The sequence below is a fragment of the Anas platyrhynchos genome, chromosome 16 (assembly GCF_047663525.1).
Source record: "Anas platyrhynchos isolate ZD024472 breed Pekin duck chromosome 16, IASCAAS_PekinDuck_T2T, whole genome shotgun sequence".
In the NCBI taxonomy this organism is placed as follows: Eukaryota; Metazoa; Chordata; class Aves; order Anseriformes; family Anatidae; genus Anas; species Anas platyrhynchos.
Genome location: NC_092602.1, coordinates 1,011,258 through 1,036,482, shown reverse-complemented (window position 1 = coordinate 1,036,482; position 25,225 = coordinate 1,011,258). Strand labels below are relative to the sequence as shown.

Below are 25,225 nucleotides of genomic sequence, written 5' to 3'. Positions count from 1 at the left end.
ATGGGAGCGATCCGGAGACCCACACCGAGAGGCAGCAGGCGCAGGGACTGCCGGCAGGAGGAGGCTGTGCCTGCAGGGAGCAGGCAGGAGCTGCAGAGCAAGGCTGAGAGGGGCCTGGGTAGGAGCAGGAGGGAAGAGGCTCACCTTGCGGGGAGGGCCTGGGGAGGGAAACAGCAGGAACACAGAGGAGGAAAAATGACAGAAAACGAGGTGCAGCTTGGGTCTCCAGCACACGAGGCACGAGGCTGCTCGGGAGGCAGCACCCCGCTGCCGTCCGCCTGCTCCGAGCAGTGCCACGTGTGCAAGGCGGCTCCGCGTGGCAGCGGGCACGGCAGCGCTGCCAGGACAGCCGGGACTCCCCCTGGCATCAGCCCAGCACAGAGCTTCCCTGCCCCGGGGGAATGCCAGGGCTGGCACCTGGGGACCGGCACTCGCTGGTATTGCTTGGGTGAATGGGAAGTGGGTCGGAGGGGAAAAGAGCAAACGAGCAGGAAGCAGAAAGGCTCAAGACAAACCGTTGCTCCCCCAGCACTTAAGAGTCATTAAGGGACCCCCTAAATTGCCAGAAGTTTTATTTCCTCTCCAGCCAACCTGCAAAGTCGGCCTCTTCTTTTCCACGGGGCCAAAGCCTGCATGCATTAGAGATCAGTTTAGAAAAGGAACGCTTGGGGAGAAGGCAGTGCTGCCCCGCTGGGGCTGGCTGAGCAAGCTGGAGACAAGGGTGTGCCCTGTGGGGACAGCTCCTGCACCCGCAGCCGAGCGATGGGGCTGCTGTGGCCCAGGGAGCTCAGCCCAGGTCTGTCCCACAGTGAGGGCAGGAGGTGCCTTGGGGCAGCAGGACAGGATCAGGAGATCCTCCTAACTGGGGGCAGAAACCAGCTGTGGGCCTGGGGAGCCTCGCATGTGTCTGCCACCCCTCTGGACTGCTCACACCCCTGGGACCTGCATCCCAGGTGCTGCATCCCAGGTGCCCATGGCCCCAGGACCAGCACCCCCCGCATCCAGACCCCAGCATCCTTGGGGACCAGCAGCTCCTGCAGCCTGGGCGCTGCCTCCCCAGGTCCCTGCAGGCAGCACTCCCCACACCCTGGATGCCCCCATCCCCAGGACCAGCAGCCCCCCCACCCCAGCTGCCGCACCCCTGGGTGCCCGCACCCCCCCCAGCGCATCTCCCGGGTGCCCTCAGCTCTGGATGCCCCCACCCCAGCCGCTGCACCCCGGCTGCCCGCACCCCGGGGTGCCCCCCCCCGTGCCGGCCCGGCGCCCCCCGCCGCGCTCCATCCCCGGGTGCCGCATCCCGGCGGCGCGCTGCGGGGGCGCGGGGGCGCGGCGAGGGGCGGTGCGGGCGGGCGGGCGGTGCCTTGGCCCGGGGCCCGCAGGCTGCCGCCCGGCGCGGGGCCGGCGGGGGCGGCGCGGGCCCCTCCTGCCCGGGCTGCTGGGAGTTGTGGTCCGGGGAGCGGCGCGGAACGGGCGCGGAGCGGGCGCAGGTCGGTACCGCCGCATCCCGGTGCGGAGCGGAGCGGGCGGGGCCGGGCGCTGCGGCCCCCGGTGCACGGCCAAGGGGTTTTTGGGGGGGGGGCACCGGCTGCGGGAGGCGGCCGAGCTCCGCGGAGGGGGGGGCACGGCCCGGCACGGCCCGGCCCGGGGCTGCCGGGGGTCGGCGGCGGGCGGGGGGCGCACGGCGGGGCCGGGCGCTGCCGCCGCACCGGGATGTGGCAGCGGGGCACGGCCCGGCCAACCCCCCCCGGGGACGCGAGAGGGGTCGGAGCCCGGCTGCCACCCGCTGCCGAGCGGCCACCGAGGTGTCCCCGGCGGGCACGGCCGTCGGGAGGGGCGAGGCTGCGGCCGCCGGTAACGGCCCCGGCCGAAGCCGCCCCCCCGGTGCTGCCCCCCGGTGCTGCCCCCCGGTGCTGTGCGGGGCCGCCCGCCTTATGTAACGCCGCCGCTGCCTGGCGCGGGGCTGCCCCCACGTCCTGCACAACTTCAGCCCCGCGGCCTCGGTGTGCCGTGGGCTGGCGGTGACCGCCCCGTTCTTGGGGTCTCAGCCCGCGGGGGTGTCCCCGAGCCCCGTCCCAGCCCGACTGAGCAGCCCCCAGCGGGTCCCGGCGGGGGCTGCGGTGCCCCCGAGGAGCTGTCAGTGGGACCCACAGCTGAGGCTTGGCCTGAGGCCACCCCAGGGGAGCCCGGCCCCAAATTCCCAGTGGGTCCCGTGCGCCTGGGGAGCTGGGTGGGGAGCTGGAGGGTGCAGGGGCTTTGCTCCTTTCCTGCCCTGATGCTTTCCCCTTGATTTTCCCCATGTGAGGTGCTGGACGCAGCCCTGGGGCAGCAGCGGGGCTGTGCTCGTGCTGGGGACCCCCAGGCTGTTGGATCCCGCTCCCCCCAGGCTCTCACTTCATCCATCAGCTGCAGCTTCTGAAGGAGAGCCTTGCTGCCGGGCTCCGTGTCAGGGCAGGAGAGCTGCTGTGAATACAGATGGCTCCTGGGCTCTGCCTGCCTTCCTGGGGCACGTTCTGGCACCGCCAAGCCGGTGCCGCCGGGGCTGTGCCAGCATCGGGGACACCCCCGCGTCCTCCCTGCGGCTGCACTCGGGAGCCGAGGGCTGGGCTGGAGGAGCCGGCGTGCGTGGCGGGATGCCAGCCGGGGAGGGAGGGAGGGAGGGAAGTTGTCTTCAAATTTCCAGGCGGCTCCGACGCGCCACGTGGATGGCAGGACCGGGACGGGGCATGCGGGCACCGTGCTGCCAGGGAGCAGGTCCCAGCCAAAGCTCCGTCAGCTGAGGTGCATCACCCTGCGATCCGTGGGGAAATGCACGTTCAGTTAGGAGCTGCAGGACCTTGGCAGGGAGGGCCGGGAAGGGCTTGGAGAGCTTCCCTGGGTAATGAACCCGGCCTGCTCCTTCCAGTCAGTGCGCTCACAGATGAGCAGATAAGCTCCCCCAGCATCTCCCTCCCTCCCCTTCACCTCTGCCATCCTCGTTTCTCTCCTCTGAGAGAGGATTTGGAGCTGGTGCCCTGCAGCTCCCGCCAGCCCCTGCCCTCCGGCCAGGCTCTGCAGCAGCTGGCACGTGCAGGAGGCATTTTGGGCACGGTGCTGGCGCGGGGGGACCGGCTGAGAGCCTGCAGCCCTCGCTCTGCTTCTGTTTGCCCTAGGCTGGGCTGTGCCTTCCCCACGTGCCCAGCTGCCTCGGTCCTGTTCAGCAGCTGATGGCTGGTTGGTACCTGCAGGGCTCTCCTTCATGCTGGCAGCGCGCTGTAGTCGGGGGTGGCTCTCGGTGTGCTCTCCGACCTGGTTTGTGTTTCCCTTCCCTTTCCCACCGCTGCCTGGAGGTGCCCGGGGATGGTGCAGGGGTGAGCAGGGGCCACGCGTGGTTACCAGGAGCAGGGCCATGGCCTCACCCGGCTGCTTCCCGAGGAGCCTGAGGTCAGCGCTGCTGGCGTGGAGCTGAGGGTGGGATTTCCTGAGCAGCCATCAGGAACAACCCCCCCTGTGCTCAGCGGCTGTGCTGTGAGGATGGACCCCAGACCTCACCGTGTCCCTGCCGGGCCAGGTGGGCACCGCTGGGAATCCGCAGCGGGTGCTGGGCTCACTGGGTGCAGGTGGCAACCTCCTGGTCTCCGGAGGGAGCGTCATTTCACAGCGTTCAGATCCAGAAGATAAATCGATGTGCTGCGAGGTTGGGCTGCTAAGAGCCTGTTCTGGGCTTTGCTCCTGGCTCAGCCAGATTTGGGGCGTGATAAGGCAGCAAAGGAGAAGAGAAGTGGGGGGAAAAGAGCAGGGGAGGAGATGGGGCAGTGGGAGCCGAGGGGGCTGGCTCTCCCCACTTACCTTGCAGTGGATGTTGGGATTCTTGTGGCAGATGCTGTTGGGAGCGGGTAGAGGCTTTTCTCAGTGTGGGCAAACAGCGGGGCTCCTCGTCAAACATCCCCTCTCCCCCCATGAGGAGCCAGTGCCCCCCACTGCCCCAGGCTGAGCCCCCCCAGAGACCCCAGGGGAAGCCCACACCCCATTAACACCTCTGGATTTGTCTCCCCAGATTCTCCCGGGTGCTGCATTTCAGGATGATCCGCCCAGGAGCGCAGACGGGGACCCTCCGGGCACGTGGCTGCTGACCCCGTGGCTCTGGCTCCCCTCGGCCTCCCCGCGAGCCGCTGGTGGCCGCTGCCCATGCGGAGGTGCCGGGCGCGCTGGGGACAGCCGCAGCTCCGCTCCCCCATGGCAGACCTGCATGGTGTGGGTGCCCCTGAGGAGCGCCAGGACTGACCGCCGGGCCCCCCTGCGCGCCTCCCGCTGCGCCAACATGTCCGTGGAGTGGCTGGTGGACTGGAGCTGGTCCCTGGACGGCCTCCGGGATTTCATCGCCACGGGCATCCAGTCCTTCCGCGACTGCGACGCCACCGCCCTGGCCGCCGTCGCCTGCCTGCTGGTGCTGTTCGTGTGGTACTGCTACCACGTGGGGCGCGAGCAGCCCCGCGCCTACGCCACCGTCAACGCCCTGATGCAGAGCGCCGAGGCCAACGGCGTGCAGAACGGGTACGTCTACTGCCACTCGCCCGAGTGCGTGCGCTGCACGCACCACGACGGGCTCAACCAGAAACTCTACCACAACCTGCAGGAGTACGCCAAGCGCTACTCCTGGTCCGGCATGGGCAGGATCCACAAGGGCATCCGCGAGCAGGGCCGCTACCTCAACAGCCGGCCGTCCATCCAGAAGCCAGAAGTCTTCTTCCTGCCGGACTTGCCCACCATGCCCTACTTCGCCCGGGACGCTCAAAAGCACGACGTGGAGTTGCTGGAGCGCAACTTCCAGACCATCCTGTGCGAGTTTGAGACCCTCTACAAAGCGTTCTCAAACTGCAGCCTCCCGCAAGGATGGAAAATGAACAGCACGCCCAGCGGGGAGTGGTTCACCTTCTACCTGGTGAACCAGGGCATGTGCGTGCCCAGGAACTGCAGGAGATGCCCACGGACGTACCGCTTGCTCGGCAGCCTTCGCACCTGCATTGGGAACAATGTCTTTGGGAACGCTTGCATCTCCGTGCTGAGCCCGGGCACCGTCATTGCGGAGCACTACGGACCCACCAACATCCGCATCCGCTGCCACCTAGGTGAGTGCCCCGTGGGGGCCCTGCGTCCTTCGCCATCCCCTGCTCTGGGCAGCCTGGGGCACTGCTCCGGCCACCGAGCTGCCTCCCAGTGCGGGTCCTGGGTGTTAGGGTGCTCTGTGAGGGACGCAGTTATTGCCAAGAGCAGGGCCAGGCGCTGCTTCCGTGCCGGTCCCAGGGCAGGGAGGGGGTCTCTGGGGGTCCCCTCCGGGGGATGGGGCGCTGGGCAGGCGGCGCGGTGCTCCCCGCCCCGCGGGTGCCCGGGAAGGGGGGAGCCCCCGCGGCACAGATGGCCGGGACTCTGCCACGCTGGAAGCGGCGCAGATCGCGCCGGGGGAGGCACCGCACGGGCCCTGCTGGCAAACACCGAACGCGATTGTTCAGCCAACTCCTCTTGGGTAAACACACGCCGGCTGCGACTGGCCATTTAATTGCAAGGGGGGGCTGGTCTGCTGAGCTATCTGACGAGTTCTCCTGCCCTGGGGAGCCGTGGGTGAATCAGGAGCCAGCCCCTGGAGTGCCTGGGGGAGGCGAGGGGCAGGGCACGGCTCCTGGGTGCAGGGTGAGGCACGGCTCAGCCTGGTGCAGGTGAGAGCAGCGCAGAGCCGAGGCCAGCTCTCACCTGGAGCGTGCATGCCCTGGGGAGACGAGCGATGTGGGCCATCCCCTTGTCCTGCATTTCCAAAATCCTGCTCCATCTGCTTCCTGCTGCTGGCCCTCCTGCCAGGACACAGCCCCGTGCCCGGGGTGTGCCGACAGCTGCTCAGCTCGGTGACATCCCCACCTCGGTGCTGCTGTCCTGGCTGTCACTGTGCCCAGGCCGTGGTCACCTGTGAGACACCCAGTGCTTCCAGGTCAGCGTGCCCTGCAGAGCCAGAACAGCAGGCACGGAGCTGAATCTTCCTGGGTTTTACCCCAGTGCCCCCATGGCTCTGCCAAGCACCTGGGGCCAGGCACAGCCCCAGTCCTGCTGCTCCAGGGGACAGGGACGCATCCTGCAGAGCGCTGGCCCAGAAGGGAAGGCTGTGAGCTGCCACCTCCTCCTCCTCCTCCTCCTCCTGCCTCCCCTGGCTGCTCAGCTCGCCCCTTCCAGCTGGAGCGACTCCAGCTGAGGCCACTGTGCAGGGAAATGGGTTTGGGCTTTGCTGTCTTTGAAATGTTCATCAGGAAAGCAGAGCAGCTTTTATGCTCCCAGCTCTCCTGGGCAGCTGGGAGTCCCTGCTGTGCCTGCTTGGATTTGGCACAGAAACCCCTTCCTGCTCGTTAGCAGCATCGTCACCACCTGAAAGTCACAGGAGCTGCCCCTTCCCCTCCAGGCTGCACCTGGGGGCAGGTTGCTGCAGCAGCTGCAGCACTCGTCCTGTGCCATGGGTGGTGTTTCTGATGCACGGGGTGGTGGGATCGGCACACGGCCCTAGAAGTGTAGAGTGCCTTGGGTTGGAAGGGACCTTAAGGTCATCTAATTCCAGCCCCAAATGCAGGAGGTAACCATGGCAATGGTGCAAGGTCAGAGGGGGAGCAGGGGCAGAGCCGTGCATTGAGCCCATCCCTTAAGTGCAACATTTTCCTCCCACTGCAGCCTTGCAGTGGGCAGTGTAATCACACCAGTGCTGGAGGAAGATAAGCGTGCAGGCTCTGCCTTTGGTCCTGAAGCTACAAAAATGCACCAGGAAACTGGCTTCCTGCACACAGCTCATGCCTGGGGCTTGGCAGCTGTGCCGGCTACAAAAGAGGGTGCCCACGGCGCTGAGCTCGGGTTGGGTACAGCAGGGCACTGCAAGGGGGGGGCCCACAGCCCTGGGTGCAGGATGGGCAGGAGGGAGAGGGCAGGGGCCGAGCTGCACCTGGCTTGGGAGCTCAGCCCTGGTTTTGTTTGAGCCCTGCACTGAGCCCTGCTGCTCCTGCTCCCGGGGGGCAGCAGCCCCTCAGCTCCCCTTGGGCTCCACTTTGGCTGGGGGCAGCAGCGTGGAGCTGGCGTGGCGCTCACTGCTCCCCGAGGGGCTCCCTTGCTGCAGGGAGCACAGCGCAGCCTGACCCCCCCCCCCTCTTCTCTCCTCTGTGCCTGAAGGTCTGAAGACCCCCAGCAACTGTGAGCTCGTGGTGGGGGGTGAGCCGCAGTGCTGGGCGGAGGGGCGCTGCCTGCTGTTCGACGACTCCTTCCTGCACACCGCCTTTCATGAAGGTAAGCGCAGAGCTCGGCTGGCGCAGCAGCAGCCACGGGGCTCACACGGTGCCTGCCCGGTCCCCCTTATCCACTTGACCTGGAGTCCTCTCCTCCCCGGGGTGCTCTGTGCCCTCACCCCGCATCCCTGCAGTCCTGCTGGGATCCTGCCAGCCCTGGGGACCCTCCGGCCTCTCCCTACCCAGTGGTGAGCACCAAGAAGCTCCCTCACCCCTGAGCGCTGCGGTGCTGCCCAGGCTCTGATGCTGGCAGCCCCGTGCCCCAGCTCACAGCGGCGCTGCCAGCTGCGGCCAGCCCTGTCACAAGGCTCCTGGTGTGCCCCAGGGGCCTTTTCCTCCATCGGTGGGATAAAAGCTTCACGGTCCCCAGCACCCCTCTCCCTGACCCACAGGGCTGGCTCTGCCGCCCGTCGTGCTCCAGGCTCTCCGTGGGAGCTCCCGGTGCCTCTCCGCATCGGGTCCCAGCCCCTCTGGCTTTTCCCCAGCCTCCCCCCATTTGCCCAGCTCGGTCCAGCCCAAACCTTTCGGTAGCTGCAACACCGGGCAGGGTGAATTTGTGCTTCCCGAGGCGAGCACAGCAGCAGGGTCAGGCTGGTTCTGCTGCCCCTCGCCGTTACCCGCGGGGCCGTTCTGCTGCAGCTCTCCCGGATTAGCCGGCATTAGTGCCGATGGCATAAAGCATCAAGCAGAGCTGCTTTTTGCAGGAGAGCGTGTGAAGAGGGTGGGAGAACAAAAGCTGTTGCTCCCACATAAACCCTGCTACGGAATGGGGAAATGCAGCTCGTTGCAGAGCCGTGGGGATGGGGAAGGCCAGAACAGCGCCGCAGCGGCTCCGCACACCGCGCTCAGACGCAGCTGCGAGCACGGCTGCTGCTGAACGGCAAACTCAGCACCGTGCCCCCTGCCCTGAGGAGCCACGCGCTGTGGGATCGCAAACAGCGGGGCTGGGGCCCTGCAGGAGCACCCTGCCCTGGGTGCTGGAGGCACTGGGCTCCCAGTAGGAGCTGGGGGGTGGTTGCTGGAGCTGTGCAGGGCTGGGCATGATGCTGTGTGTGCGATGCTGGAGTGCACGCGGTGACCTCGCCGAGTGCCTCGGCTGCCCGTGCTCCGGGGGTCCCGAGCCGTGGGGGCTGCCTGGTTCTGCAGCAGAGGTTGGCGTCCTGGTGCTCAGCAGGCACAGCTCGCTCCGGCACGAGCAGGGCAGGGCGCACGGCGACCCCGCGCCTCACCCCGCTCCCGCGTCCCTCCCAGGTCCCCCGGAGGAGGGTCCCCGCGTGGTCTTCATGGTGGATCTGTGGCACCCCAACGTGGCAGCCGCCGAGCGCCAAGCCCTCGACTTCATCTTCGCCCCGGGACGCTGAGGGCGCTGCCTCGCTGTGGGGGTGAGGGCAGCCGGGACCCGGCTTCGTGCTGGCGGTGCCACCGCAGCCCCAGCGCCGCCGCCCGCCCCGGGAGGCCGCTCACGGCACGGCGCTGGGGGCTCCCCTCGGGGTCTTGTAAATGGAAACGTCGACGTGTCTCAACGCCCATCTCCTCCCGCCCATCACTGGCTTCAGGGATCCCCCTCCACCACGCCGGTGCATTTCCTTCCCTCCGTGGTTAGACGCAGCACCACTCCCGTATGTGTTACCGTTGCTACCGTGTTTTGCAGTGTTCAGAAGTAGAGTTACCGGGGTGTTTGTTTGAGTGTGATAGTGTACAATTTCTCGTGGCCATCCAAAGGACAACGCTCCTGTGCCAGCACAGCCGAGCAGCGGAGCGCAGTGCTCAGCCTGCCCCTGTCCCGTTTTGGGGCCGTGCAGATGGACGGACAGACGGACAGATGGGCAGCAGCAGGCACCGAGCACCTCCTGGGGGCAGACCCAGCACCGGGCACAGCCAGCTCTGCTCTTTGACCTTGCCAGAGGTGTTACCCATTGCCTAAATCCCCTCCTTGTGTTATCGGCGACCCTTGTTTTCCACGAGTCGAGGCTGGGAAGCCCCCGCAGGGGCAGGGAGGCGTTTGGCTTTGGGGGGGCTGCAGCCGCAGGGCAGGGCGGCTCGGTGCTGCCGTGCCCCTGCCCGAAGCACCGCACCGTGGGTGCTGCCCCTGCGCTGCTCCTCTGCTCGGAGAGGGGCCGGGTGCCTCCCCCACCCCCTGCCCTGCCCAGGGGGACGCAGCCCAGCTCCGCAGCGACTTCTTTACAGACTTCTGAGTGATCAGATTGCAAGGGAAGGCAGAGATTTCAAATACATCCAAGATATTTTTTACACCTGTCTTGTTACCGAATATCCGAAGTGCATGATTTCTACCATGATTTCTACATGCATTGATTACTTGGAAACAGACTCTGAGGAAGCAGGCTGGCTTGGCAACTGTCTTACAGTTTGGTAACATTCATACAGTGGATAAGCAAAGATTATCAATAAACCGTTGTGCTGAAAACAGACGGGGCTCTGCCTGCTTGTGTAACTGTTCCAGGGTAAGGCAGAACGCGGCGGAGCTGCAGCCTGTCCTCCGGAGGCTGGCTGGGACGGAGCAAAGTGCTGAGAATAACGGGAGCTGGGGTGGGAGGAGGTGAGGGGCCCGCGATGAGCGATGCCATAAGGGCACCGTGTCGCACCCCCAGCCCCGCAGCCTCCCACCCAGGGCATCGCCACCGCCCCCACTGCCAGCACCCCAGGGGCATCCTCTTATCACCTCCCCGCATTTATCGCACTCCTTGGGGCCGTGCTGACCCCACACAGCCAGGCAGCTGCCCCCAGCCTGCGCCCCCAGCACAACGCCTGCCCCAAGGCACTGGGAACTGCCGCGCTGATTCAGCGCTCTCCAGGCTCGGCCATAGGGCCACCAGAGCCTGCAGGAGCCTCCCAGAAAGAAACAAAACAGCATTTTGGGGAAAAAAACCTCATAGCTGCACTGAGCAGAGCATGGGTGGGAGCTGCTGGACCTGGAGCATCTGAGGAGCTGGCAGGGAGCTGGCAGGCAGCACATGGAGTCATCCAGCCCCAGCCCCCCCCCACAAACCACAACAAGACCATGCAGTACGTGGGACTCTGGGTGCCAACACCCAGGTCTTGTCTTGCAAGTTTTTATTTTCACAGTGATGTGTGCGTGGAACAGCAGCGGTCTGAAACACAGCACGGCCAGGAGGCAGGCACGCAGCCCTCGGACCCATCACCGCCTGTCCCAGGGGCTGCAGCCCCAATTTGGTCCCGTTACCTTAAGGGGCCCCCACTCACCTCTGAAAACAGTGCAGACACTGAGCAGCGAGAGCAAGGGGTGAAGCAGGGTGCTGCAGCAGGAGCAGGCAGCAGGGGGTCGAGCTCTCAGGTCACAGCACCTTTCTGTGCTGGTGGGTGGCTTGGAAGGCAGCACCACACCTCACAGCCACTGAGCAGGCACGCGAGGAGGGGCGAGGATCTCCCAGATCCAGCTACAGAATGAAAAGCTGACAGCTGCTGGCGGAGGGCTGGGGGGTTGCAGAGCTTGTTCTATTCCAGTTAGCAGGAGAGCGCGCAGGCTCTGCTAAGCAAGGTAAGGCACAAAGGTGCAGCAGGGGATTGTTGCTGTATATTAAGAGGTATAAATAGAGCCCGAGGCTGACCAGGGCAAGGATAGTAACAGAACTGCAGGCAGGGGCAGTGGCTGGCTGTCATCTCTGAAAGCCAGCACTGCCCGACCACCCAGTGTCCTGCGTAGCTTAGAGCACAAAGAGGTTTTTCTTTAGGTCAAGGCACCCCAGGAGCCGCTGCCCGTGGCAGCAGAGCACCATGATTACAGTCAATGTAAACCAAACACCCCAACGGCTATTTGCTACCTTCAGTCTTTGGTAAGTGCTAACGTCAATGATACCCTGCAGTAGGACAACACGTGCTGCAGGAATAGGGCACCAAGGTGCCTCTCATCAGGGCAAGGCAGGCTGGAGTCCCCACAGGTAGCACGGAGCCCCATGCCTCCCACAGAAAACATGGCTTTGAGATTTTGCTTCTTGGAGATGAACCGTCTTTGCTCATGGGCTGGGACACGCTGCCTCAGAGCTCAAAGCAGATTCACTCCGTGCTTCAGCAGCTTCTGCTTGGCCTTGCCCGGCAAGCTGAAGGCGCTGTCGTGAGGGTTGGGAACGCCCGAGTTGCGGAGCGGAGCACCCAGCTGCTGGAAGTAGGTTTCCTGGACGGGGTTCCTGCAGGCGTACACGGCCGTGGAGGCGTTCCTGGAGGACAGGGGAGACAGCAGCAGTCAGGGTTGTGCAAGATCCCCTTCAGCTCCCAGTGCTGGGCAGCTCAGAGCACTGGGCTCCCAGCTGCTGAGAGGGACTGAGATCTATTTCAGCGAAGGAACACGATGCTGAAACGGGCACCAAACCCCTGCGATGTATTGCCAAAAGGCCACAGGGAGCCAGACCCTCCTTCCTTCTCAAGGGTCCAGGCGTCCTGAAGGAAAAAGGGTCTCATCCCTCACGGTCTGGAACCTCTTCAGCAGCATCAACACCCATGCACCTGCCCATCCGCAGAGAGTCTCCCTGGCAGACCAGCCCAGGACACAAGCTGATATCAAACACTCCTCGTGTCCAACGCCCCGTCCTCCTGCAGGGACCTATCCCCCTGCTGCTGCCCGTACAGCAATCCCAGCACAGCACCCCTGCAGCAGGACCCATGAGGTTAGTTGTGTTGATGAGCCCAGCACATGGGTCAGACACGGTCAGCAGGAAGCTCAAACCATTCATTAAAAACCAGCGTCAGTATTGACCTGGGAGAGATGCGAGGAGGCAAAGCAAAGGGCTCTGTATTCCTCCGTGAGAGCGGAAAGCAGCAGCTGATATGTTTGCTGACACCCTTCTGTGACAACTCTCCATAAAAGCAAGCAGTTTTAGTCATCTTGTTACTCAGTCTGATTCACACACTGAGTTGCTTTTTTTGGGGCAACACAGAATGCGCCAGCTTCCCCGGCACAGGATTTAAGGAGCCAGTCAAGCTAACGCGAACCACGGAGCTCTCCAGCATTAAAGCCTATGATTCACGTTCCCTTGGCAGGCAGCATCGCAGAAATGAAGCAGTAATTCCCAGAAGCATCTTTATTTCATCACGTTTTGGACAAACAAGCACGGCCAAGCAAGCAGAAACCCTGCACACACACAGCAGGAGCTCCCTGACCGAGACCAGCTGCGGGACTGGGAGCGCTGGAGCACGGGGGCAGCTCGTGCTGGGGCTGTGCAGAGCGCTGCCTGCGATAAGGCCATCCCGCCTGGCGCACTGCAATCCAGTTTGCCACGCACATTACAGCGTGTTTCCAACCCAACAAGCCGTGCAAGACAACAAAATCTAGGTTGCCAATTCTGGGTGCTTTTGGCTCCCGGCCGAGACACCAATTATTAGGAAGAGCTATATTTAAAACTGTCTTAGAACCTTATGGTGCCGGGAACCGGCGATGTTCTAGTATTGTATCCGAATTCAGACCTGGGGCACAGCTCGGCTGCGCCTCCAGCTCACTCGTGCTGGTGCCATTTTAGCTGATCAACCCCCAGATCAACCCCCAGGCAGAATATTGAGCAGCCTGCCTCTGAAGTGTGGACTTCAGGCAGCGAGGTGACAGCACTGACCATGGTGAGAGCCACCAGCACGGTTACAACACGTGCCACACCTCAGCGAGCTGTACAAAAGGAGTTCCCCCCTTCCACCCGCTGTGTGTGCCGCACAGCAGCCCTGTGCCCGCAGGAGGGAGTGACGACCCCCCCTTACCTAATGACCCCCCCTTACCTAATGATCATTTCGGAGGCAGTCGGAAGCTGGCTGAAGTCCGAGTGGATCAGAGCTGCAGCCCTCAGGAAGTGCCGGTCCAGGGGGCCAGGTGCAGGGGGCAGGTTGGCTGCCAAACAGAGCAACGGGGGCGTTAGGAGCCTGCGCTGGGGAGAACCGAGCAGGAAAAGGCTGGGGATTTCCCCCCAGTGCCTGGGTATGGCAGAACAGACTGCACAACAGCCTCGGTCTCAGCGTGATCTCGACAGGCAGCGGCTGGTTTGTGCTCAGCCACGCACAGCCAAAGCCCGGCGTGCCTCTGCCACGTGTACACGGAGCACAGGGGCGACAAGGGAGGCCTTCAGCAGGCTAAAAACTCACTAACGATGGAGTTTCCTTGGCTGGGCTGTACAACAGGGACATTTCTTAAGGGTTAACTGCACACAGCTTAGCAAGCAACGCCTCTGAGCTGTGAGGAAGGTAACCACAGACCCTGCTGTGACAGTGCAGCAGGTGAGGGCTTACCCGTGAGCACGTTCTGGATGCAGTCGTAGTGCGTGAAGCTGTAGGTCGCCTTGGCTGAGGACACGGAGTCCTTGGGCAGAGTCTCCCTCAGGTGAACTTCGAGGCCGTTCAGAGAAGCCAGGCTGCTGTGGTACTGCACAGGGCAGGAGGAGGCACAGGTCAGAGCATCCCGGGGGGAGCGGGGGGAGCCCAGTGACCGCTGCCGGCAGGGCAGGGATCAGGAACCACGGTAACTTGGGCAGAGGAAAGCAGGGAGACAGGGACCAGAACGGGGCACCCCAACCCCAACAGGAGCCTCTGCACCGCCTGCAACCACGGCTCCCCCAGCTCAGCACGGGCCCGGTGCAGCCTGGAGGATGGATGGGATCAGCACCGAGCCTGCAGCCTCCGCCGGCCCCAGGATTAACTCCCTAATCCCGAACTCCCTAATACCCCCCCGCTCCCTCCTCCTCTGCTGAGCGGATCAAGCCTGCACCCAGCACCAGGGCAGGGCCTGCCCTTGGCCCCAGCACAGATTTGTTTTCTCTCCGGTGAGGAGAGGAGGGGACAGCCCCCACCCCGGGACACGCAGTGGGACCCGGAGCCCGCCTGCTCTGCCGCAGGTCTGCACCAGGAGCTGCTCTGCCCGGGGTGATCCGTGCCGCCGCGCAAGGAGCATATTTTACCCTTCTTTGGTGTCATTTAGGGGACTCAAAGCGTTTGATAAATTAATTACAAGCAAGCTTTGACATCCCTGAGAGCCGAGGGTCATTTGTAACCCACAGATAAACAAAAGGACAGAAAGCTGCGGCCGTGCCTCGAGCCCAGCGCGACGCCAGCAGCGCAGCCTCAACGCTCCCAGCTCCGTGTCCTGGAGGAGGGGCGCGTTGCTCCAGGAGGATGGGACAGGCAGCACAGCTCCAGGACATAACACCTGCTCCAAGAGGAAGGCTGTAGCCAGGAAAACCAGGAGAAAAATAAAGCTGGGCAGAGGTAACGGTTTGCCAAGAGGAGATCCGAAGCAGAAGCATGCCAAGATGAGCAGGAACAGGAAGGGGACGATGATTTGGCATTTCTGGTGCAGAAGGCTAAGGCGTCCTGGCCTTGGCTGATTTTGCATCCACCCCTTCCCTGGCAAGCCAACCCTGCGGGCTGTGCATCCCCCGGGGCATGGGGGGGTCACGGACACAGCCACCGAGCCCCAGAGCTCAGAAGCAAACCTTGAGCTTTGCGCCCTTGAGGCTGCGCTGCTGGCAGCCGGCATCAGCCGGAGCTCTCCCCCACCTTGCAGTCTGACAGCTGAAGAAATGAGGTTGTTCCTATGGCAACTGGCACATCAAACGGGCCTCTGCAGCTTTGACTCAGCTCCCCAGCTGAGGCCGAGGCCAGGCAGCAGCTCTGCAGCCTCATCCTTCACAGGGAGGCGCCGGAGCAGCCTCGTCTTCCCCCCGCACCCTTGAGCCCCTTGTTACCGGCAGCGCAGCGCCCGGCGGGGCAGGCTGCACACAGCAGCACGCCCAGCAGCGGGAGGCACCTTGGATCACCCCGGCACAGCGCCCACAGGCAGCGCTCAGAGGGCACCCCCCAGTCCTGCCACAGCTCCCCTGGGGACAGCAGGGCCAGGGGGAGGCAGGCCGGGGACCTGGGTGCCCATCCGGAGAGGCGCCACGGGGAGCTGCGGCCCCAGCAGGGCTCCCCACCAAGCACACCCTGCCCTGCAGACAGCCCCACAGAACCCATGGGGCTGCCCAGCAAATCCCAAACCCAGCTCAGCCCCTGGCAGCCAGCAGGGCTGTCTCGCACCACCACGCTGTGCTCAGGAGCTGGTGCTGACAGACGGCAGCAGCTACGGGAGCGACCCGTGACAGCTCCCACCTCCCAGGCTGGCTCCTCACGTTCGCTCACACCTCTCGGCGCTGTCTGGGGGTGCTGGATCCCGCCACGCCGCACAGCTTTGCCTTCTGTGCCACACAGCAGGTGAGGACAGGGTCGGGGACAGCCTCCCTGCTCGCTCTGCGCCTCCAAGCCCCGTCCTGCCCGGCCACCACCACGGGAGCGGCCGCAGCCGAAGCCCTGCAGGTGCTGACGGGGTCTGCTACTCACCACGTTTTCGATGGAGCTCTGGTCAGCTCGGAGGCGATCTTCAGCCAGCAGGGCGAGCACCAGCCCCTTGATGCAGTGGACGTACAAGCTCATCTGAACCGTTCTGCCGTGCCCGCTGGTCCCCGCGCCACCCTGGGCTCCCCGAGTGCCCTCCCGAGGCCGGGCGCTGTCCCCAGGCTGGGGACAGGCTGTGCTCTCTGCTGGGTCACCGGGCTGGCTCTCCTGAGTGCCTGCAGCTGGCAGCTCCCCCCTGCTGCTGAGCTCTGGCCGTTCACCAGTGGCTGGACAATCTGCCCCCCAGTTACCACCAGTGGCACCACTTTCTCCAGAGACGCTGTCAGGGCTCGGGGTCACTTCCTGGTCTTCTTCACCCGACTTCCTTCTGCTCAGCTCCTGGGCAGGAGAGCAAACGGCTGGGCTGGTGCTGCCTGCAGGACAGCTCTGGGAACTGCACTGTTGGACATCCGAGTCCTCAAGAGATCCCCCCGTGCTCTGCCTCTCCTGCGCGTAGGGGTTTGGGAAGGAGAAGCCTTCCAGGTACGGACCTGCAGCCTGAGCGTGCCCAGCAGCACGCAGCCTGGGGGGGCTCGGCAGCTCTCTCACGGGTCTGTCGGATGAGAAGGACGCTTCTCCACCGAGCTCTGAGCTCCTGTCATCCGGGCAGCTCAGTTCTGCAGCTGGGGAATTCTTTGCCCTGGCTTCCATCCTGGGGAAGCTCTGCAGAGCCCCCGTGTCTGCGAGGCTGCCTGACTGCACGCCATCTGCTGCTGGGGGTGTGCTTGAGGCTTGCTCGGGGGGCTCCTGCACAGAGGCATCGTTCAGGTCTTGCTTTCCTTGAATTCCTGTTGGTTCTGGAGTTGCCTGGGAGCCAGGAGCATTCTTCTCTCCTCTGAGGCTTGCTGGGGACATGGGCGACCTAGCAAGAGACAAGTTGATTGAACTGCTGAGCAGGATCTGTTTAGAGAGAATTATTAAGTATGTAATAGCTCATGTCCTGCTACAAAGAACATCTGCCTCGGCAAAGGATGGGGTAAGTTCTAACACAGCTGAAAAGCAGGGGCCACACACATGACTGCTGGGCACCACCTCACTCACAGAGCACAAAGGCTTAAAACAACACCGGGAACTGAGGGAGCATCACAGCTGGCCCTGGGAGACAGCCAAGCTTCAGGCTGCTTCACAACAAAGATATGGACACCACAGACTCCATCCAGCCTAAAAGACCCCAGGCCCCTTCAACAGAAAGGTGCCGGAGTTTGAATTAACGTTAGGGGAAACAGCAGTGGCTGGTGAGGACACAGCACCACGCTAACTCCCAGCTGCAGGGGCTTTTTTAGGTGATTTCCCACCTTGTCATCCACTCCACCGGGAAGTCTCGGAGCACTGAGACCTCGTCTTCTGTTAGGAACACGGGGATGATACGGACGCCCTGCGGCAACGGAGAACCTGCAAGAGCAACGGAGGTTTGAGAGTTGAACGAACAGGTCCCAGCACACAGAGCAGAATCCAGACTCCTCAGCACAAAGCCCTCCACAAGAGGAGGCGGCGTGCTACCACCCTGTGTGCAGGGGCATCCGAAGCTCCAGGTCTGACTAGGCAGCATCTCCCCACCCTCCTCATACACTCGGTGCCTGACAGAGTTAAAGTTCTCCCCCTCTTTTTTTTTTTTTTTTTTTTTTTTTTTTACCCCTCCAACTGTCCTGGCAGAATATTTATTAACTGATGCTCAAAAACGATGACTGAAAGCAGCAGCCATCTGTTTTCAGGGTTCCATCAGTGGCCAAGCAGACACATGGGGAACTGGAATTCATGTTGGGAATCTGCAGAACTCATGACTAAACCCAAAAGAGCAAACTCCTGTGCTCAGCTGAAGGAACTAGCTCTGATTACACAACACCCACTGGCACACACTGACAAGCAGCAGCGCTGCCCTCGGGGATGCTCCTGCATTCAGCTCTGACACAGTCCCAGGAAATCTCATCCTGACTGCAGACACAGCCCGGGGGCTGCCCCCACACTGCTGCCCTGCTGCTGGTGCTCACCGTGTGCTCGCTGCTCCTCGCCTCCACGCTCATCCTGCAAGAGAAGCCAGCCATCAGCTCATGGCACGACTCAGCACTCGCCACCAGTGCCACCAGCTCATCCCCCCCTGAGGACAGCGGGTGTCCTCCCTGTGACTACAGCAGGCCCCAGACCATCCCCTTCTTCAGGTTACCACTCTGGGCAATGATTTATTCCCTAGGTAGCCCTCAAGGCCAAGGGGACTTCCCAAGAACCCAAATCCGCCTGAAAGCAGGGAGAAATACACCACAGCCTGCCATTACTGCCCACTCGGGGAACAAAAACCTGCTTCTCTCCACCAGAGAGAAAGTAGAGGCATTCCTCTTACTGGATCTTGATACATTTTTGGAGAAGATCTTGAACACCAGAAATGATTACTTCTGGTAAGTTTTAATGACAATGAAAAGTGACCTATTCATCACTTTCGGATACTCATTTTAGATATCAAGCACTGAATATCCAAATTTAGGTAACACGCTCATCAAAACATCATATGGTTGAGAATTCACAAATTCAGATTGAAACAAAAGCAAATTCCTAGTGTAAAAGTCTTGAAACCTTCCTCAATCTTAAGTAATAAAAGCTCTTAACAGCATCAATATTTGTCCTGCTCAGTAACCACAGACAAGACCTGTGGGATGAGAGCTCCCAGGGGGCACCCCCCGAGCGCCCACCCGCACGCAGCGAACACGCTCAGCAGCATACCTGGCCTGGCTCATCACCCTGGAGGAGAACTTTGGCTGTGAGAGGAGGCGGCAGCTGGGTGCTCACAATCCTGAAAGTGCAAAACCAAGTCACCACCCATGAGCACAGCATCACCTGACAGTCAGCTGGGGGTTCTCATCCCGGCTGAGCCAGCGGCAGCGCGGTGCTCACACGAGGCTGCTCTCTGCACAGACCTGGCTGGGCTGCAGGGCCCCGTTTCCCAGACAGGGCATCCCTGGGGGGTCTTTTCCATCGCACCCACCCCTCCAGGTTGTGCTAGAAACCCTGCGTGGGTTGAAGGACCAGCCTGAGACACGGGCTGTACCATACCCAGCACAAAGGGAACACAAGCTGGGTGACCGTCAGGACTCAAATTCTCTTTGTTGGGTTGGTTCCACTACAAACCCTGCTGGTATTTCCTCTGGGCCAACAAATCTGGTTTTGCCAAGTCAGGACCTAATATTAGCAATGTTTCCTGCCACCCCCCGAAGAGCTGTGAGCAGTGGAGAAGATTCAGGAGGACGAACACTCCAGGTACTGCAATGTAGCCCCTTGTACAGGGCTTCGGAAGGTTTGTGATCTCTCCACGTACACCTTGCTGAGATCCACCTTCTTCAGATTCTCCAAAAGACTCTAAAAAAGGGAAGTTTCACCCCAGCACAAAGCCCTCTGCAGTGCTGCAGCAAGGTTCAGAGAACTCTGATGTTTGGTGGAAAAAACCTCTACCAGAGGGAAGAGCAAGGCAGTGAGACACACCGGGGTGATGGGCAGGCACAGGACAGGACCCGGGTCTGCAGTCAGACGTCTGCTTCCAGGGCAACACTGCCAGGTTTAAGGATGCTGCAGTGACTCACGCCCAGCATCCTGCTTGCAAGTGACATCATTGCCTTAAAAACGTCTGGCCAGCCTCTGTCAGGCCTGGAGAGCAGCGCACATTGTGGCATAATTCCAGCGCTTGTAGGATGTGCTGCAGGCACAGCCCGTGTCAAAGGGAAGGAATGCTGCTGCCAAGGGATTCTCCAAATCCCCCAAGGGATTCGAGGCTTTCCTTGATGTCGTTCAGAGCCACACCTGCAGCATCCTCAGCTACCTGTGATTTATCTGCAGCTGAAAGATGACAGATTTCCCACAGGAAATTCTGTCTCATTCTTCTCTGTACTTTGCCAGTACAGAGAGCGGTCCTGGCTACAAGGCAGGCAGAAATATACAGGGACGGGCACTCGTGTGCCCTGCAAGACAGCAAGGAGTGCGAGAATGACGTACACACTTCTTGCCTTCTCCTGGGGACTTCCACCTGAGCTGTCTAACTCGTTAGGCCCTCACGTTTCACTGAATACCGACAGCAGGCTACTCCTTACACTGAAACCTTGAATTCCTTCATGCTTCAGTTTTTCCCACTTACAGACACAAGTGACCATTTATCCTCTCTGAAATACAGCAGCAGACAGGGATGCCCTTGCCTGAAGCATTAATGTTCCTGCCAGTACCAGAAAGCAGCCCCGTGTGTACAGCTGCTGTCCCTGCTCTGCTCCCTGGATGCTCCCCAGGATCGGAGCTCTGAGCACAGGCAGATTTAAGGGCCAGGCCTGGTCACTTACAAGCCTTTGTAGAGAATACAGCCTGCCAGGACATGGGGAGACCACTGGCAAGTCTGCAAGATGAGAGCTGCTTTCAGTAAAAGCAGGGGGTCCACCTAGATAGAGAGAAACAGAGGTCGTGTCAGAGAACCCCAAGAAATGCTCAAAACAGCAAATAAAAACCAAAACTGAGGCATTGACAGAGCTATGCACTGCAGAGGACAGCTTTTTACCTTGTTCTTGTCCAGATTCCAGAGAGAATTAAAAATCTTGTGGAGGTCGTTGGTGTTTTTCTGGATGTGGTCAATGTACCTGTCCCACTGCCTGTCCAGCTCCTCCTGAGAAAACTCCTGCGGACACCCAAAATCCGCATGGCTGTCACTGCCCGATCCCCACCGCGCTCCCAGCCAGACCCAGCACGGCTGCTGCTCTCTGCTTACCGCGTAAGCGCGGTGCACGGGCCCATTGTAGAAGGTGAAGAGGCTGATCAGCTGCTCCAGAAACCGTCTGCAGCTGATGTCAGAGAGCTCAACAGCGCAGCCCAGCACCTTCAATGCAGAAAGCCACAAATGGTGAGCGTGACGACCCAGGGACAGCAGGTGAGAGCAACTTGTACTGCTTTTAAGTGAGTATCAAGGGCGTACAGGCAGTTCGGTGGCAGGCAGACATTCCCCAGATTCACAAGTCTGATTAAAAGAAAATTCAAAAATACCCAAAGGAGAGCCCTGGCACAGCCAGGATAAGTAAATGATAACAGCAAGCCAGTTTTAGACGTTCTCCTTTCTAATCGTACGTTAGATGACCTAGCTCAGCGCTCTAAATTGTTACCAACATTTTCCTGGAAGTAACAACTTTAAAACATTCACGTTCACCTGCAATTTACAGCAATTAAGATGTTTAATTTTGTTTTGGAGCTGCTGAGGAAGAAACAGAAGTGCCAGAGCCTTCTGACTTGTTCCAGCCATGGCCAGGCACATCCCAGCCGATGCACTGGGTGCAGACGCACAGAGGCAGGGGGGGCTTTTACAAACCGGGTGAAGGGATCACCCCGCACATGCCCCCACTGCAGCAACCCAAAGCTGGCAGTGAGGAGCCGAGCCCTGCAGCCTCCCCCCAGGTCCCCCTGTGCCAGGCCCACACCCCCTGGAAGAAAATCCCTGAGTCTGCCGGGGCTTCTCGCGGGTTTAGCGGGTGCCCCCAGCCCCCCGCACTCACCCACAGGTGGTCCCCGTCGGCTCTGACAGCAAACTTGAGCTTCCTCAGGCGGATGAGGCCGGGGGCAGCCCCCGAGATGTCGGCCACGCAGCGCACGGCGCCCGCCAGCTGCCCGCACAGCAGCTCCTGCTGCTCGGGGGGTGTCTGGGGGGGGCGAGAGCAGCTTTAGGCCTTTAATGGGGCTCAGAGGAACGGCGACAACGCCACGCTCAGAGATAATTAATTATAAATACAACTCTGAGTCAAATGGGTGCAGTGAGACAGGGAAACTGGGGGGGGAATGGGATTGAGCTGCTTTTCCAGGCAGCACCAGGCCTGGGTCACCGTGGTGCCCGCAGCCCCCCAGTGCCCCCCAGCCACCCTAGTGCCCCCTAAGAACCCCCCCCGCCCTCCCAAGCTCCCCAGACCCCCTAGTGCCCCCCAGTACCCCCCACTAGGCCCCCCAACCCCTCCTCAGCCCCCCCTCAGTACCCCCAGGCCCCCCCAGACTCCCCTCGTGCCCCTCAGGGCCCCACTAGGCCCCCCAAGCCTCCCTTAGCTCCCCCTAGTACCCCCAGGCCCCCCCAGATCCCCCCAAGCTCCCCTCTAGTGTCCCCCCAGTGTCCCCCCAGTGCCCCCAGACCCCCCCCAAACTCCCCCTAGTGCCCCCCAGTGTCCCCCCAGGGCTCCCCAGACCCCCCCCCAGACTCTCCCAGGGCCCCCAAGAACCCCCAGTGCCCCCCAGCCCCCCCCCAGTGCCCCCCCCAAGCCCCTCTCCAGCCCCCCCGCCCCCGCTACCTGCCGGGGGTGGAAGCAGCAGATCCCGGCGCTCGTGGGGTCCCCCTCGCCCCGCACCTTGGAGCCGTCGTAGAGGAAGAAGCAGCTGCACCTGAGGGGCACGGCCAAACCGGGGGCGTCAGGCGGCACCGGGACCCCCCCGGGACCCCCCGTGTCCCTCCCCCTTCACCACCACCCCCCCTCAGGCTCCATCCCCGTCCCCCCCCCCCTCCCCGCTCACCACGGGGCCGGGCCGGGCCGGGCCATGGGGCCGTGGTGGGGGGGTGCGGGGGGGGCGCTGCCGGTCCCGTGCCCGCCCCCTCGTGACGGCGGCGCCGACGGCGGCCGCGCGGGGCCGATGGCGGAGGGCGCCTGGGAAGCGCCGGGGGGGCGGCGGCGGCGGAGACGGGAACGGGGGGAGCCCGAGGGGGGGGGCGCGGTGCTGAGGAGGCTGCGGGAGGCGCGGTGAGTGCGGGACCCCCCCCAAAAAAAAAACACCGGGCAGCCCCCCCCCGGCCACGCTCACCCCCGGTAACCCCCCCGCAGGGACGAGCTGCTCGGCTCCGGCTTCTGGGAGGACAGCGCCGGTGAGTGCGGAGCTGGGGGGCACCGGGGGGCACCGGGGGGGCACCGGGGGGGCTGAGGGGGTCGGGGGGGCACCGGGGGGGCCGCTGTGGCGGTGTATGGGTGTCCCGGTGTCCCCCCCGTGTCCCGGTGCCTGACGCCCCCCCCCCCCCAGGAGCCGTCCGGGCCCCGGGGTGCGTTGCGGGGCGGCCGTGGCGCTGCGTCTGCTACGGGCTGGGCCGCTTCGGGACCTGCCCCAACGCCCGGCACCAGCTGGCCTTCCTGCTGCTGCTGCTGCAGAGCATGGAGGTACGGCCGGGAACAGCCCCACGCGGGGCACACACCCCACCCGTGGCCGGTTCCCACCCGTGACCCCAGCCCCACACTCAGCCCCATCCCCCTGCATGTCCCTGACCCCCTGAATGCCCCCAGCCCACCCAGGGCTCTGCCCCCACCTGTGTGTCTTCACACAGGGCCCTGTCCCCCTGTGTCCCCCACGCGTATTCCTGCCCCACACAGGGCCCTGACCCCACCCGTGTCCCCAGCCCCACACTCAGCCCCATCCCCATGCATGTCCCCAACTCCCTGCATGTCCCCAGCCCACCCAGGGCCCTGTCCCCATGTGTCCCTGCCCCACACTCGGCCCTGTCCCCAGCCCCACACTCAGCCCCATCCCCCTGCATGTCCCTGACCCCCTGCATATCCCCAGCCCACCCAGCACCCTGTCCCCACCCGTGTTCCCCCCACGCGTGTCCTCACACCACACAGGGTCCTGTCCCCATGTGTCCCACACACATGTACCTGCCCTACACTCAGCCCAATCCCCCTGCATGTCCCTGACCCCCTGCATGTCCCCAACCCACCCGGGGCCCTGTCCCCACCCGTGTCCCCGCAGGTGCCCCCTGACCGCTGCCTGGTGTTCGACCCGGCCTTCTCAGAGCTGGAGGTGGCGGCGCTGGGCGAGCTGGGGCTGCGGCTGCTGCCAGAGAACGAGGTGAGGGCAGCCCCGACCCAGCCGGGTCCCGGCCCCTGGTGCAGCCCCAGCCCGGCCCCAGCGCCCTGCTCCCCGCAGGAGGGCAAGCACCGGGTGCGGGATTCGCCCACGCTGTTCTACATGGTGCACTGCGGGAAGGCACTGTACAACAACCTGCTCTGGAGGAACTGGGCCCCGGCCGCGCTGTCCAACATGGTCATCATCGGCAACAGCTTCAAGGGGATGCAGGAGAGGTGCGCACCCAGCCCTGCTCCCTTCCCTCTGCATTTGCCTTTTTCCAACGCTTCTCTCAGGGATGTCTGCGTGGTGCCCAAGGCCTGGCTCAGGTTGAGCTGCTGCCACAACAGCAGCCCTCGGGCATCCCTGTCCCCTACCCCTGCTGCTCCCCGCAGCTGCAGAGAAGCTTCAGCCCCCAGAAGGGCACGGCCCCGCTGCCACCTCACGGCTTTGTTTTGCAGAGTGCTGTCAAGAATACTGGAGAGAGATTACTCCTACATAGCAAAGGTAGGAAGCACTGTGTGTTTTTTTTTTAAACTGACTGGTTTGTGCTGACAAGCACCTTTTAATGAGAAAGGGAATTAATTGGAACTGTAAAGAAGGGGGTTGGCTTAAAAACCTTCTGTCTTGTCAGCTACAGCATAAAAATGAATCCTCTTTTTTTTTTGTTGTCTGCAGAAGACACTGTGAACAGGGGTAACGGGTACAGCTAGCACTGTTCCCATCCTCACAGAACAGTTTTTGCACAGTACATAACATTTTTTCCAATGCGCACAGATCTTAAAAGGGACAGAGGAGGTGGCGCTCCCAGCACACCCTCGGTACACGGACACCTTCAACGACACCTCCGTCCACTGGTTTCCCCTGCACAAACTGGAGCAGCTCTCTGCGGAGGTTTGGGAGTTCCTGGAGGAGCCGACGTACCAGGAGTGCGAGGACTTGGAGATCATCAGGAAGGAGGACGAAGGTAACGGGCACAGCCCCGTGGCAGTGCAGTCCTGACTGCACCCCGGGGTAGCCCCGGTCCTTCCCAGGGTAACACCAGCACGGCCGAGAGAAGCCCAAGCACAGACAGCGTCACCCCCACCTGCAGCAGCACAGTGCCTGGATGCTGAGCCCAGTGGGACAGTTGTGGAGCTCAGTGTTTTTTTTAATAAAAGTGTTTTTTAATAAGCTGTGCTTTGACTCATGCTCAACTAGAGCAAACTCGGGTAACTGCAGAGAACTGCCTTTTAAACCAGGCGCAGAGCACGGTGATTGCGCTTCTGATCTCCCCTGTCACAAGGGATTCAAAGCCTTCGCCTGCACCATGCACGTTTTGACATATACAGAAAGGCAACTAATTTGAGGGATGTGCAGCTGAAAGTGACAGCAGATGGTTCTAACACAGACTTATAAAAGCTCTTTCTCAGGCAGGGGACTCGAGCTGTTCAGTGCTGCTACAACCAGCTCTCCAGACATTCTTCTTTGAAGAGCCACAGCATTTCCCTCTGGGGAAAGAAGTGCCCAGAATTACTGAGCTCCTACAGCTCATCTGAACGTACTAGAACAGCAATCTCCCTTCCAGCTCTGCTTTGAGATGGGCACTGGGAGCTGATGAGGGCCCAAGGGCTGAGGCAGGGACTAGGCTGAACAAGCCCACCGCACACCTGGAGGGGCAGCCCAGCTCCTGGCTGCAGCTGGCAGAGAAGGGCCCGGTGTGAGGGACAGCATCAGGACCGTAATTATCACTGCCAGGGCAGCGCAGCAGC

General features: G+C 62.4%; 3 protein-coding genes across 3 annotated transcripts; 2 read left to right on the top strand and 1 right to left on the bottom strand.

Annotated features, from left to right (window-relative positions):
* The first annotated feature begins 1,351 nt into the window (after positions 1–1,351).
* On the top strand, positions 1,352–9,710 carry ASPHD2 (aspartate beta-hydroxylase domain containing 2). Its single transcript, XM_038187518.2, has 4 exons — positions 1,352–1,487; positions 4,034–5,105; positions 7,171–7,284; positions 8,535–9,710. Exons 2-4 carry the CDS (start codon positions 4,226–4,228, stop codon positions 8,642–8,644), a joined length of 1,104 nt encoding a protein of 367 aa, XP_038043446.2. The 5' UTR covers positions 1,352–1,487; positions 4,034–4,225; the 3' UTR covers positions 8,645–9,710.
* A 598-nt stretch (positions 9,711–10,308) lies between these two features.
* On the bottom strand, positions 10,309–22,297 carry HPS4 (HPS4 biogenesis of lysosomal organelles complex 3 subunit 2). The gene is made up of 13 exons (XM_038187512.2): positions 22,161–22,297; positions 21,941–22,031; positions 21,164–21,307; positions 20,389–20,496; positions 20,182–20,298; positions 19,970–20,064; positions 18,372–18,441; positions 17,648–17,681; positions 16,955–17,051; positions 15,606–16,521; positions 13,524–13,656; positions 13,020–13,128; positions 10,309–11,476 (listed from the first exon to the last, which is right to left on the bottom strand). The coding sequence occupies exons 1-13, from the start codon at positions 22,184–22,186 to the stop codon at positions 11,305–11,307; spliced, it is 2,112 nt and encodes a 703-aa protein (XP_038043440.2). The 5' UTR covers positions 22,187–22,297; the 3' UTR covers positions 10,309–11,304.
* Positions 22,278–24,647, top strand: SRRD (SRR1 domain containing). Its single transcript, XM_038187520.2, has 7 exons — positions 22,278–22,384; positions 22,466–22,506; positions 22,659–22,792; positions 23,379–23,477; positions 23,556–23,710; positions 23,936–23,981; positions 24,252–24,647. Exons 1-7 carry the CDS (start codon positions 22,278–22,280, stop codon positions 24,474–24,476), a joined length of 807 nt encoding a protein of 268 aa, XP_038043448.2. The 3' UTR covers positions 24,477–24,647.
* The last annotated feature ends 578 nt before the right edge of the window (positions 24,648–25,225 follow it).

Bases quoted from the DNA above. Each gene is read 5' to 3' on its own strand.
- ASPHD2 (XM_038187518.2), top strand. From the start codon at position 4,226: ATGGTGTGGGTGCCCCTGAGGAGCGCCAGGACTGACCGCCGGGCCCCC. The intron at 5,106-7,170 runs GTGAGTGCCCCG...CTGTGCCTGAAG, and splicing joins CCGCATCCGCTGCCACCTAG to GTCTGAAGACCCCCAGCAAC. The intron at 7,285-8,534 runs GTAAGCGCAGAG...CGTCCCTCCCAG, and splicing joins GCACACCGCCTTTCATGAAG to GTCCCCCGGAGGAGGGTCCC.
- SRRD (XM_038187520.2), top strand. From the start codon at position 22,278: ATGGCGGAGGGCGCCTGGGAAGCGCCGGGGGGGCGGCGGCGGCGGAGA. The intron at 22,793-23,378 runs GTACGGCCGGGA...GTGTCCCCGCAG, and splicing joins TGCTGCTGCAGAGCATGGAG to GTGCCCCCTGACCGCTGCCT. The intron at 23,982-24,251 runs GTAGGAAGCACT...CAATGCGCACAG, and splicing joins ATTACTCCTACATAGCAAAG to ATCTTAAAAGGGACAGAGGA.
- HPS4 (XM_038187512.2), bottom strand. From the start codon at position 22,186: ATGGCCCGGCCCGGCCCGGCCCCGTG. The intron at 17,682-18,371 runs GTATGCTGCTGA...CTTCTCTTGCAG, and splicing joins AGGGTGATGAGCCAGGCCAG to GATGAGCGTGGAGGCGAGGA. The intron at 17,052-17,647 runs GTGAGCACCAGC...TTGCTCTTGCAG, and splicing joins CGAGGAGCAGCGAGCACACG to GTTCTCCGTTGCCGCAGGGC.